The 13899-nt window shown below is 43.5% G+C and overlaps 1 protein-coding gene across 3 annotated transcripts in view; it reads left to right on the plus strand.

Annotated features, from left to right (window-relative positions):
* The window catches only part of USP10 (ubiquitin specific peptidase 10), a 69615-nt gene that overhangs the window by 33864 nt on the left and 21852 nt on the right, over nucleotides 1–13899 (plus strand). For all 3 annotated transcript variants that reach the window (XR_011246312.1, XM_069540184.1, XM_059999571.1), the window contains exons 3-4: nucleotides 4231–4291; nucleotides 9078–10139. Coding sequence is in view for 2 of the 3 variants with exons in the window: in XM_069540184.1 (XP_069396285.1) it covers nucleotides 4231–4291; nucleotides 9078–10139 (1123 nt within the window). In the remaining variant the exon portion in view is untranslated. The remainder of the gene's footprint in view (nucleotides 1–4230; nucleotides 4292–9077; nucleotides 10140–13899) is intronic.

Consider the following 13899-nt stretch of genomic DNA (forward strand, 5'->3'; position numbering starts at 1 on the left):
TTTGGATATTTGCATGCATATTAGATATTCATGTATGGAGTTCTTTTGTTTGTTAAAATGGGGCAGGAGAAGTTAAGTGCTTGAAACAGGGTTAGTGTCTGGGTGGGCCACTTACATGTGACTGACCTTGGCAAATCCTTGGCTCTTGACCCTGGCTTCTTGAATTCTAAAATTTTTTAGGATTGTGGAAGTAGGATTAAATGAGAACATATTGAAAGCATTATGTAGGCTATGCAGATATAAGAAAGATTTATTACTTGTTTTCTTCACTTTAGGAAAAAGATATCAGAGAAGATAAAGCTTATGTCAGGTTTTATTTTAGAAAATGAACAAGTTCAGTTCAATGCCATCTCTGTCTTTTGTGTTTGTTGATGTTAGCAGTTATGATTTTAAGAAATCTAAGGATATGAGCTGGGAAATAGTGAAAGCTAGATGATATATTGTATTTCCTCAGGCAATAAAATGTATCTATGCATTTTAGAATTCTGTGGAGTAAGGATTGAAGTTTAGTCTTTAATGATTTAAAAAACAGTTAATTAGGACAAACATAATCAAATCCTATATTCCCCAAGTGCTAGTGTTAATTGAGGTTATACTCTGTGTACTATATTAATGATTCAAGTTTTAAACAATTTCTGTCTTGACTCACGCTAAAGTATGGTGGTCCTTGCTGGGAACACCACAGGCTAACTGTAACTGTGCTCTTTGTGATTAAGAGTTAAAAAAAACCATAAAAGCCCAATTCTGTACTTTATAGCTTGTCTCAAGTGAGTGTGTGTGTGTGTGTGTGAGAGTTTGTGAGTGCCTGTTTGCAAGTAAGTGTCAGAATAAAAACTTGGGCTTTCCTGTGGTATGAAAATGGAGAATGTACCATGTATCAAGTCTAAAGAGCTGGGTTCTTTCTCCCTTTGCTACTTAAACAGGCTTGATGGTCTTGGGCAAGTTTCCTCCATCTCATTGTGCCTTTTTTCAAAACTGTAAATTTGGAAAGCGGAGGATGCTTACTTACCTCACAGAAATGTTGGGAAGCCGTTAATGTATTGTGTAGTATTTCGTGTATACCAAATGTTAGTAGATACGAAGGATTTTGATAGTAAAGTTATATCAAACTTTTAAAAAATATTTATTTATTTATTTGGTTGTGCTGAGTCTTGGTTGCAACACGTGGGATGTTCAGTTGTGGCATGTGGGATCTTTAGTGGTGTCATGCGAACTCTTAGTCGTGGTATGTGGGATCTAGTTCCCTGACCAGGGATCGAACCCAGGCCCCCTGCATTGGGAGCACGGAGTCCTATTCACTGTGCCACCAGGGAAGTCCCCAGACTTTTTATTTGCGGAAGCTATATAGTTGTGTGTCATCAGTGTTTGGGGGGAGGTATGACAGGTGTTGACTATCAGAATCACGTATGGTCCAGTAACCTGCAAAAGAGAAACACAGGCTAATTAACATGATTAGGCTGAGTTATCTTTCTCACTGTATAATTATTATAACACAGGGGGCTGGGTTATAATAGTAATATCATCACATGGGACGTGGACTGCTTAATGGGGGTGGTGTGTGGTTGCATTGGTGGGTGAGGAATGGTTATCTCATTCCACTGCATAATCATTTGTTTGACCGTTTATCTCAAAGATAAAATAATTGCACCTCATACCTTCACAGTTCCTTCCATGTGGCCATGGCATAAATTAGAACCCTGTCGTATACTTTTTTGGCTATTAGGAACTTTAAAGTATTTTTTCTCTGCTTGGGACCAAGGGCTGAGAAACCAAATTTGAGAAATACAGGGTGTTAAAATGTAAAAATAGTCCAACTTTCTACAAAAGCATCATAGCTCTCAACTGAGAGTTTTGATACCTTTTCTAAAGCTGTCTTCCAGTTGATAAGCCAGGGCAATTTAGAAATGAATTTCTCCAGCTGGAAACAATGTACAGTGTACTGACTGAATAAGCGTGTTTTGAGCTCCAGTCGTGATCCTATTATATTGGTGTTCGAAAATAGGGAGAGAATGCTTATTGTTCTTGAAACTTGCCAGAAACTCAACTTCGGGCAACTCTTGCACCTCAGCCAGCCGTGGAATAAACAAGCCCAGGATAGCATAGTCCAAGCTGCAGAGCTGTGTGCCTGCATGTGTGGGTGTGTGTAGTGATGCAGAGCTAAGACAGTTACTCTCAGTGGTTTGGTGTCTTACTGGGATTTCAGAGGGGAGATTCAGGGTTCATGAGGGTCTTTTAGAGAGAGCACAATAAACAGTGGCAGCACCAAAACGATGTTAAAATAGTCCCTTCTTATTGAAGGGCCCAAGTATTGACCTCACAGTATGATAGCACTATTTTCATACTGAGTCGATTTGATTTTGTATCTAATATAACTAGATTTCTGTTTTTTACACTGCTCAGTTTGCATTTGTGTGTGAGATTTTATATTTCTGCTGTGCTTTTAAAATTCTCTATTCTTGTAAGTAACTATGAGAACATTGAACACGTCTTACACTTTTATTCTGCTGTGTATTTATTATACCACTTACCACAGACTAAGGGGCATCTTACAAGTGACAGAGGTTCATTGAATTAAAGGCGCCATGTATGAGGCTATGGAATAAAAATAAAACACATTTTTTCTGTGCCTGAACTCACTCCAGCATTCAGTAATTCCCACAGTTATGCACTTACCAGATTAGTAAATCAAAATAAATGTTTTAAATACACTAACAGAAAATGGTAGTATTGCCCTGGAGTGTGCCAGGTTTCAGATCCTGTCTCTGCCACTCCCTAGAGTTTGTGGAAGTGCAGTGTGATTTTAAAAAACAAAGTAAAATACTTTGAGCACCTTACAACTGTGTAATTTTCATCACCAGGGGGCACCCTAGTATCACTGATGGAAGCAAAAAGGCAGTTCTGTGTATGGGCGTTTGCTAAACGTCCTGCGTGACTGCCGAGTGACACTACCCTGATTTGTGGCTTCCCCAGACGCACCTTTCTGCTCCTTGTGTCCATGCCAGCGGTAAATGCTGGGGCACCGGGTGTGAGCGTTTGGATGTTATGTGGAATGGTCTTGCGCTGCAGGTGCCAGGCCAAGTGCAGCCCACCTGGGCTTTGCCGTGATGAATGCTGGGGTGCCCCCGTGTGGTGGAAACTTGTGCTGCTCTCAAGTCCAGAAAGCGGTCAGTTCCTTTCAAATCTGCCTTTGTTTTCTTAGCTTCTTATTTGTCATTAATTCTCTCAGGCGAGAACTTTTATCCTGTGATTGTTGAATTGACTTAGTAAGTTTGACTGCAGAAAGCAGCTGAGGAAGCCACTTCCGTAGTTCCCAGACAGTCGTGGGCATGAGAATCTCACGGGTGCTCTGAACATCGCAGCCTCCGGCACCCCATCCAGGCACCCGAGGCCATTGTACTGTGTGTGCTGCAGTGTGCAGACTTCGAGAAGTTCTGTGTTAGGATGTATCGATAATTGTTTTGTTCTTTTGTTCTGCTTTCAGGTAGCAATTATCTGTCCACTTACCTTACCTCTTCCCATCCTAAACTTTCTCATCTCAAACATATCCATTTGAAACATTTGTAACTCCTCTAAGTATTATGGAATAGCTAGGAAGGAACATTTTGGTATACTCATGATACCTTCCTGCATTTACAAAGAGCTCAGACACCTGCTGTTTTGCTTTCTCTCTTCCAAACAAGGAATGTGATCACTAGCCGTTAATTCCGTTATCTAAGGCCTCCTGTTAAAAAGGGAGCCACGATTCCCAGGCTTTTCCTTCTCAGGGGCTTTGTCCACTCTCTGCCCCTGGGCCTGGTTCCTGCCTCTGGCTGAGTGGACATGTAGTGATGGTGAACGTCAAGCGCAGATGGTCACGAAGACTCTTTACTAGTGGATGGAGAAAGACAAGCACTGTTGCATTGGTGGGCAGTCTGCAACTCCTGTGAAATGAAGGGTGTGTCCTGAGCCTTTTATTGTAGTGGATTGACATGTCCATTGGAGCCCATTTTTATTTTCTGCCTCATTTTAGAATCTGTTTATTAACAATAAATGTTTGAAAGCATTCCAATGGTGTTTTAAAATGAAGATGTTTAATCTTACTGTCTCTCAGTCTGTGTTATTTTGTTAAAATGTCACGAGAAGTTGCATGAATAAAGTGTTTTAATGAAGGTTGCTTTAATGAAATAGCATGTTTTGCTATTGTTTTAACGATTGGTTGAATTAAAGTTTGTTTTCCGGTTCCCTGTGCAGCTTCCTCCGTACGGTGGAGCAGTTCTGTGTGGCGCACAGGCCGCTGGTGAGCTACCCGATGGTAAGCTTGAGCTCTCCTTCATTCCCTGACGTGCGTGCGGGGTGGGCAGGCTCCCTGGAAATGGTGTTCTGTTGGTCCATACCTTTTGGATAAGCATTCCCTTATCGCTTGCTGATTTTGCTGTGAGCTGTAGCAGATTTAATCACCGAACCACTTTCTGTGCTTCAGAGTGCCGGACGTGCAAAGGTGAGTTAAGGAAACAGTTGCTCATTTCTGTTTTCTCCTAACAGTCCTCAGTGACACAGATATATATTCCTTCATAGCCAAAGCTCTTTGCAAAGGTTCTGAAGTGAGCTTTCTCTCTGGATGCGCTGGCTGCTGGGTCCAGAGCTGGCGATTCTCTGAGCACGTGCTTTCTGCCTGGTTCAGTGGCAGCTCAGGTCTGTTGTCCTGCAGTCTGTGTTTATGTCACCAAGGCTCTTGGGAATTCAGGTGAGCTCTTCACCTCTTGGCCTGTTGTTATTGATTGATTGATTGCCTCTGTCCCAGACACTGAGCTGATCAGTGGAGACGGCCGTTGTTGAGATGCAGCCCTTTCGTATTATTTAAGTGCCCAGTGTTAGTAACAGCAGGGGCCTTGCACACGTCAAACCCGTTAGACCATTTTTCAGTTTGCATTGTGTTAAAGGTTCTCGCTGGCCTTGGAGAAGCTAAAAGCCTAACCTTTTCTTTGAGAGCAGGGATTTGGTTCCCTGTTTCTTTAGTCTTGTCTGACCTATGAAAGGGTTTTATTATAGTTTAGATTTAAATATAAACCCTGAAAAGACTATGTAAACTTTCTGTCTATAGTAAAACGAGAAAGTGATTATATCTAAAATTATTAGCAACTTTGTAAGGAGCATAGGGAGAGGACAGTTCCAATGATTGCTTAGGACGACAGTAAACTAAGCGATGCTCCAGGGACCCACATGCCCTTGCAGGGCCACCCAGCCTCCAGACTGGCTTTGTTATCTGTGGGTTGAGGTTCTCCCTATCTTCGTGTACTTGGCGCATAGGAGGTGTGCCACAGGTGTTTACTCGGTGCTTAACAGATGTCTCATTATTTTCCCTGTCATAATAGTCCTTCCGTCCTGGTCCAGGTAGTGGCCTCACCATCCTCCCAGTCGCTTAGGCTGGAGATGGAGGCTGCACCTCCCCCTCCTCCCCTCGTCTGACCCCCCAGTGTTCCAATGTCATTCCTCTAATCCATTTCCTTCTTCCCTCTCTCTCTCTCTCTCTCCCCCTCTCTCTCTCTCTCTCTCTCTCCCTCCCTCTCTCTCTCTCTCTCTCTCTCTCTCTCTCTCTCGCCACATCCCTCCTTCTAGGCTGGCATCCTTGCTCAGTTACGCTTCTTGACTTTTTTTTTTTTAATTATTTTTGGCTGCGTTGGGTCTTTGTTGCTGTGCGTGGGCTTTCTCTAGTTGCAGCGAGCGGGGCTACTCTTCATTGCCGTGGGCGGGCTTCTCGTTACGGTGGCTTCTCTTGTTGTGGGGCATGGGCTCTAGGTGCACGGGCTCCAGTAGTTGTGGCGTGTGGGCTCAGTAGTTGTGGCTCACGAGCTCTAGAGCGCAGGCTCAGTAGTTGTGGCACATGGGCTTAGTTGCTCCATGGCATGTAGGATCTTCCCGGACCAGGGCTTGAACCCGTGTCCCCTGCATTGGCAGGTGGATTCTTAACCACTGCGCCACCAGGGAAGCCCCTTCTTGTTTCTTTTTCTCCATTCTGTCCTCTCTCTTCTCAAGTCCATCTTTTAACCCTCCAAAATCACGGCTGCGCACACTGTTAGTGACAGGCCAGCTTAAAGGCCCCTTTTCTCCAAGGCCTTTTCTGCTCTGTTTCCGTTACTTCTGTTTCTCCTGCAGTGCTAGCTCACTCTGCCTCCCTCTTTAGGCTGAGTTCAGCTGTGGGTGGCAGAGACCACAGTTTATCCGTATCTGCGTTTAGCAGCTGCACAGTATAGTATCTGCCGTGCTGTAGACTCTCAGGATGTTTTTTTTGTTTGTTTTGTGGTACGTGGGCCTCTCACTGTTGTGGCCTCTCCCGTTGCGGAGCAAGGCTCTGGACGCGCAGGCTCAGCGGCCATGGCTCACGGGCCCAGCCGCTCCGCGGCATGTGGGATCTTCCCGGACCGGGGCACGAACCCGCGTCCCCTGCATCGGCAGGCGGACTCTCAACCACTGCGCCACCAGGGAAGCCCTCAGGATGGTTTTGGATGAACACTTTAGAGGGATTTGTTCTATTGCCCACCACAGCCAGCGACTCACGCTCTTGGCGGGGACCCCTGCACAGTGTGCCTTTTATACTCCTACCTTTTTAAATCAGTTCCCAGAGAGGGAAATAGCCCCTACTTCTCACCACCCGCCCCATCCAGTTATCCTGTCGACTCCACTGACCTCTCTCTAGCTCCTGATCGAAGTAGATCTCTTTTCCCTGTGTCAGGAAGCATTCTTTTTGTGAAGCTGTTGAGGCCTCATCTTACCCACCCTCTGCATTGTCATCTCCCGTCTTAAATGTTTGTCTCCCTAGTAGATGTAACTCCTTGAGGCAGAGACCTTGCCTTACCTCTGTACCCCACGCCCTTCCCCGATAATAAGCGCTTTGCACATAGCTAGGTGCTCCGTGATTGTTGAATTGACTCACTAAGAGTTGATCGGAGAAATCAGCCGAGGAAGCCACTTAAGCAGTAGCTCTCAGACCGTCCTGGGCATGAGAATCTCCTTGGGGGCCTCTGAACGTCGCAGACTCCGGGACCCCATCCGGGCACCCCAGGCCACGGTACCGTGTGTGCTACGGTGCGCAGACTTTGAGAAGTGATGTGTTAGGATGTAATTGTTTTATTTGAGCTGGTTTTCCTTCCCTCAACAACTCCACTGGCTGCGTGACCTGAGTGCTCAGGAGCTTCCAGGCCTTCCACCACTCTTCTGGCCTGACAGCTTGGGCCTTGTCCTGACCTCTCTGCCCTGGAGGGCAGTGCACGTGTGTGTCCACGACCAGTGTTCCTGAATAGGAAAAGGAACTGTTCTGGGTAGGAATCGGACTTCCAGGGATGTGATCAGATACTTTGTTGGGTAAATGTTTTGATGACAACTGTAGCATATTGAAATGGTTCCGTTAATGTCACATCACATTCTAGAATGTTGTATGATACGATAAGATTAAGAATTGAGATGTGGAAGGCACTGTGTCTATCGGAAATAATCAAAATGTGGCACGCACTGCATGGTACAGCACATACTAATTTTTAGCGTGATTCACAAAGTACATCACAGTCTTCAGAGGGCAGCCTCCTCATGCCGAGTGTCCTTCACTTCTTCACGTACACCCATCTCAGTCCACTTAGCAGCATTGTACCCTTGAAACCTCACAGGATAGGGGATACCTGGAAGGAGACTGGACAGTTCACTTTTGGGTATAATAATAGAGAAATTAATTTCTCTGTGGTGATTGTTTTCAAAATAAGGAAACAACAGATCAGCTCTCAGGGGCCAAAGGATTCAAATTGTCCTATCAGCGGCTTTATAGTAAAGCCTGCTGTTAGGCATAACCATCATTAGTATTCTTTTTTCAGGAACTTTTTGTTTGTCAGGCTGTTGTATTCCCCCTACCCCCAGGGCATGTGATATCAAAACAGATGGAGAATTAGGAAACTGTTTAGGGCCCTGGCCCCTCTGTGGGGCTGTTTTTTCTTCTCTAAAAAGACTTCCAAAGTAAAATATATTCAGTTTTGTTAACAGAATATGATTATTTTGGTATGGTGATTTTTTTTCCCTTGAAATACATACCTTGGAAAAAAAGTGTGTCTCTTGTTCTAGACTTGGAGAAATCTTCAGTTATGCACGAAAAATGAGTTAAAAAGCACGTGTCCTTTCCTTAACTTCTAAATGTATAACTACTTCATCAGATGTAAGATGACATTGGTGCTTGGTGTCTATTGAAAGACTCAGTTGATTCTAAAACTCAACCTAATTTCTGAGATGTGACCTATGGAAAAATGTCCATGTTAGAATGGATAGAATAGATGGTTGTCCATGTTAGAATGGATAGAATAGAATAGAATGGATAGAATAGATGGGGAGAAAGTAATTGAAGGATTGCAAGGAGATTTTTAAAGGTTTGCAGTCCTAACTTTATCTTTTTGGGATTTTTGGAAGTACCTTCATTACCCATGGAGTTAATCTAGTATGAATTAATTTAGTAGAATTCACATGCACTCATGTAAGGCCATTTTTGGACTTCAGTTAAGGTTGTCAGTAGAGAAGATCCGGGAGATGGATAATTTGAAAGAGTGCTTTTGTGTGAATCATATTTTTGGAATTACTAAATTACATGAATTAGAGAAGCCATATATATATATATTGCATTGATTTTTAAGTCCCCATGTTAGTCATCTTGGTTTTTTAAAATTAAGTTTTCCAAGATACATATGCCCTAGTCTCACGCTTATAGAGTTAGCTAATAAAGTCAGATATCATTATTGAGGGATGTGTTTAGATAGGCAGAATATTATTTGCTTTCTATTATAATTTTGTTTTAATTTCTACCTTCTGAAAGTCTCCCTTAGCTACCCTGAGAGTGGAAAATAAATACAGGCTTCTGTATTTCATATCCCCAGGTTAAATATAATTTTGTAGTTATTTACTTCAGCAAATTATTTATTCAGCACAGAAATTAAATGTCATAGCTTCGTTAATTACTATAAGACTTTAGGTTTCATTTTCAAAAAGGCATAATTACTGAGACTTTTATAGTTTGTATAGCTGTGTTCTTAACTAATGGGATGTTTACTGATCATTTTCTTTCTAAACAGGGCAGGACTGTCAGAGAATTGAATTTGGTGTTAATGAAGTAATTGAACCCAATGACACTTTGCTGAGAACTCCCAACTACAGTATTTCAAGCACATTGAATCCTCAGGCCCCTGAATTTATCCTTAGTTGCACAGCTTCCAAAAAGATCCCCAATGACATCGATAAAGAAGTGAACTACAGCTCAGCTGACTGCCAGTACCCAGACTCTGCCCTCGCCCTGGATGGCAGCTCTAACGTGGAGGCGGAAGTTTTAGAGAACGATGGCGTCTCGGGTGGTCTTGGACAAAGGGAGCGTAAAAAGAAGAAAAAACGCCCCCCTGGATATTACAGTTACTTGAAAGACGGCGGCGAGGGTGGTCCTTCCACAGAAGCCCTGGTCAATGGCCACGCCGGCCCAGCAGTCCCCAGCAGTGTAGGCACGGAGGATGTGGACTCGATGGGTGATGTGCCCCCCGTGGGGACACCCAGGACTTGGGGCAGCCCCCAGGACACCACGGACTTCGTCAGCGACGCCGTGACTGCTGGTTCTTTCCCCGGAGCCCTTGACAGCGGGGCCAGGACTGCAGGGCAGCCTGAGGGCTGCCCCGGGGCCAACTTGGAGCCCTCTCGCCTCCCTGCAGAGGCCAGCAGGGACACCCTGTTGAGGACAGCTGTGGCTCAGCCTGCCGTTGGGACCGATACTACTGAGAACCTTGGAGTCACTAACGGACAAATACTTGAATCCTTGGGTGAGGGCACGGCTGCCAACGGGGTGGAGTTGCACACTGTGGAGAGCTCGGACTCGGAGCCCGCCAGGGCCGGGAGCGGCGCCCCTCCTGCGGACGCCGCGGCCTCTGCAGCGGCCACCGCCCCTGCCGGTCACAGTCAGCCCACCAAGTCGTGGGCCAGTCTTTTTCATGGTTCTAAGCCCCCTTCCTCCTGCGCCGCCCCCTCGCCTGTGGTTTCCATGGAAGCTAAGTATTCCCCTCCTGCCACATCTTCCCTGGTCTCTGAAAAGCAGGCCGAAGTCAAGGAAGGGCTGGTTCCAGTTTCAGAAGATCCTGTAGCCATAAAGATTGCAGGTATAGTTCAAAAGATACAAGTGTGAAGCCAAGATGGGAGCAGACAGGCTGGGCTAAAAACCTTGCTGGTATGTTGTTGCCCACAGCGGTAGTAGATTGATTACCCGTGTGTTAAGAGGAATTTCTGAATAATGCCTGTACCTTAAATTTTACTAAAAGTATAATGGTATATGAGCAAAATGGGGTGAGGAGGGGGTGTCGTACCTTTATGTTCAGTGGAAAAGCCATGTCCATTACCACTTTTTTTACCAGTCCTTTCCTATTGACAAATTACGTTTCCCTTTCTTGCCTTTTGATCGAGTGACTGTGCTCCATTGTGTGACTGTAATAGGCAGCCCCATCTGTGTTCCAGCTGTTGTGTACCTTTGGTGTCATAATCCCTGATTGGGACTCACTTTGCATTGTTTCTTTATTTCTCAGGACATAAGAAAGTGTTGGGGTTTTTGGCTTTTTAATGCCTATTTTGGATGGAGTAAATGGATTTTCCTCAGTTTTAGCACCCCAAGGCCAACTCTTGACAAGATGAGAAAAACGGTAACAGTTTGCCGTAAAGTCAGTGTTTTATTCGACGTGCTGAGGCTCAGAAGTAGGACCAGTTCACAGTAAAACTATAAAGCTGCATGACTTGTGATTTTTAAAGTTAAAGTAGAAAGTCAGAAACAGAGGAGCCGTGTCTGTTTATATACGTCTAAGAAGCAGGGGCTGCTCTTCAGGTTTCATTGTACCGAGGAGTTTACTAGTAACCACCTTTTCAGGTTTTTGCCCCTGAGCCGAGTTAAGGTTAGCTGTCTCACTTAGGCTTTACCTGATGTTTGCTGATATCACATTTTGGTATGCCTGACAGCATTCATTACCAGGGTGAGGGGGAAAGCAGTAGCAAGATGCAAAATGCATACCCTTTTATGAATGGCCAGAATTCCATCAGATATAAAACACATCCTTTTGATGGCAGTAAGATGACAGCAAGCAATACTTAAACATCTTTTTTTTTTTTTCTGTTTTTTTTTTTTTTTTTTGCGGTACGCGGGCCTCTCACTGCTGTGGCCTCTCCCGCTGCGGAGCAACAGGCTCCAGACGCGCAGGCCCAGCGGCCATGGTTCATGGGCCCAGCCGCTCCACGGCATGTGGGATCTTCCCGGACCGGGGCATGAACCCACGTCCCCTGCATCAGCAGGCGGACTCTCAACCACTGCGCCATCAGGGAAGCCCTAAAAATCTTTTTTAATGAGCATTTTATTCCTTATACAGAATACATTATTTTGAATAATCTAGGTATCTGGAGTTCTCTTAAAATGAGAAGTTAATTGATAGATGAATCACCATTTTGGGCTTTAAAGTGATAACTTTTAGGTTATTTGGGTGAATTTTTTATTATAAATATTAAAATGCTATTAATGTTTTATTATTATTAAAATGTGTGCATTGCAAGGGAAAGCTGTCAAGGTCAGGAAAGGGGAGTAAAAACCTTTGAATAGATTAAGTTAAAAGTTTATTTTTAGTCTGTAATGAGAGATACGTGGTGTGACGCTTTTAAAAACGTGCATTCTGAGTTTAGTCAGAAGGCATTGTAATTGTAATTCTGTTCCTAAAAATTGCTTCACAAAGGAAAAACCTCCCATTCCTGTGAAATTTTCTCATTCTTTATTTAAAATAAGAAAGAAAAGATTCATTTTAAATGTTTTAAAGCATTCTAGTCATATGACTTTAAATGTGGTTTGATGCGTAGTTTGCCGTGTATGTTAAAATCTAGTTGACCTGCTAAAATCTAACGTTAACCTGCTTTCTAAAACACTGTGAAGGGAATTCCCTGGTGGTCCAGTGGTTAGGCGCTTTCACTGCTGGGGCCTGGGTTCCCTGGTCGGGGAACTAAGACCCTGCAAGCCCCACGGCACGGCCAACAACAACAAAAAAAGAAAAGTAAATTAAAATGATGTAAAAGTAGAGGCTCTTAGTTATCTGTATTAATGGAGAGTGTTGCTACAATTTAATCATTTTTGAGTTGATGCAGTGTGTTCCTCCATTGCTGTGGGGGGGACCCCCGTTTATTTTCTTAATTCTATTTTTGATTAGGTCAGTTGTAAAGATGTTTTAATTATCTGAGCAGAAGTGTGGTTCCTTTTAAAATACTTCATTCTTTTGAGCCTGGTTATCGAACCTTAGAAATATACAGTGTAGTTGCTGACAGTTTTCAGTATTTCATGTTGTGAAATAATGCAGTGATAGTCGTCACTCTTGGAATCATACCGAGCTTAGGTAAAGAGGATTGCTTGGAATTTTTTCTTCTGTCACATTCTCCTCCTGAGAGGTTTTACTTTATAAAAACGGTAAGGTAGGTTCAGTTTATTGTACAGGTCACTACCACAGACTCCCCCTAAATGGGCGCGCTTTTAAGCGTAGGCCCACTTACTTTAAGCGGTATTTAACTGTGTGAAATTCTAGCTCCATTAAAAGATCTGTTGATGTTGGTTATCATAGAATTTGACTTGCATTAGCGTCTAAGTGGTTCTACTGAGAGAATAATTTTTGTGTTTATCATTATATTTATTGACTTGGGAAAGAAAGAGGAGGGAACAGCCGTTCAGATAAGATCACTCTTTTCTGAGTTCTTAGAGTAATATCAGTCTCCACAGCCAGTTTCTGACCCCAGGGCCGTTTATTCTGGATGTCTGCATTTCTGGATCGTCTGCCCCGTCCTTAAGTCTGTGCTTAACAAATGCCAAATAGTTTCTGTATAACCGCAAGTGAAACACAAATCAACTGTAAACAAAGAATTAGGATCACATAAAGCCTTTTGAAATGAAACAGCCAGCTTTCAGTGACCCACGGTAACTGGGTTACCGTTACCCACGGTCTGTTTACCCATTGCTGTAATGGCTTCTGCTTTTACCTTTTTGGTGGCAAGGCCGTCTTCTTGGTGTCATTTGTCAACATTTTTTTTTTCATTTGCTGTTTTTCTTAAGTGTAAACTCTTACTTAAGAAGGAGATGGAAGGGAAGAGCACTTACACTGAAGCACCAAATGCCTTCCCTAACCTCGCGGGGAGTATGAACCTGCACAAGAGGCCCGCGGGGTCCGTGTTTCAGTGAGTGGTTTGTGTCTGCGAGGGGATATATGCCATTTTTCAGTAGGAATAACTGAGCTAGGAGGTGAGCAGAAGAAACTTGAAAATCTTAATTCTTATAGCTTGTATTGAAAGCAGTTGCAAAACTTGAGGCACACCCCTGTTGGAGAGTAAGTATGACAAATACCAGAAAAGTAGGAGTGATCTCTGCCTGTGCTCCCTCCATTAGCTCAGGGTCAGAGTTTGAAATGAAACATATCCTTGTGATGAACATTACACTCTTCCTGGTTTTTTACTGAGGATCACTTGTCCTATCCCAAACCTAAATTGTATCAAATGCTTTCGAATCACAAATAGAGCTGTTTTGTATTTTATGTTTTGCATCAGTGTATTTTGGTTTAAAGGAGTGTAAATAATGGTGGGCGAGGAGAGAGACTAGGCCAAATGCCCAAACAGAAGGAGTTAAAATTCCAGTGTAAGAGAACTAGGTAAACTGAGGTCGTAGAAAGCTTTAAAAAAAATTCTATTCTGTGGGGGACTTGAGGTATCTAGTAATGTCATTTATTATGAATTTTGGTAAAACACACTTAGTAGATGATTTTGCACAGTTTTATACCTAAAAATTGTTGCTGGAGAGAGCGACAAAATCACTACAAGTTGGATCTGCTCAGAAAAATGAGTTCCTGGGTCTGTATTTAT

Source organism: Delphinus delphis, chromosome 20, assembly GCF_949987515.2.
Source record: "Delphinus delphis chromosome 20, mDelDel1.2, whole genome shotgun sequence".
Classification (NCBI taxonomy): Eukaryota; Metazoa; Chordata; class Mammalia; order Artiodactyla; family Delphinidae; genus Delphinus; species Delphinus delphis.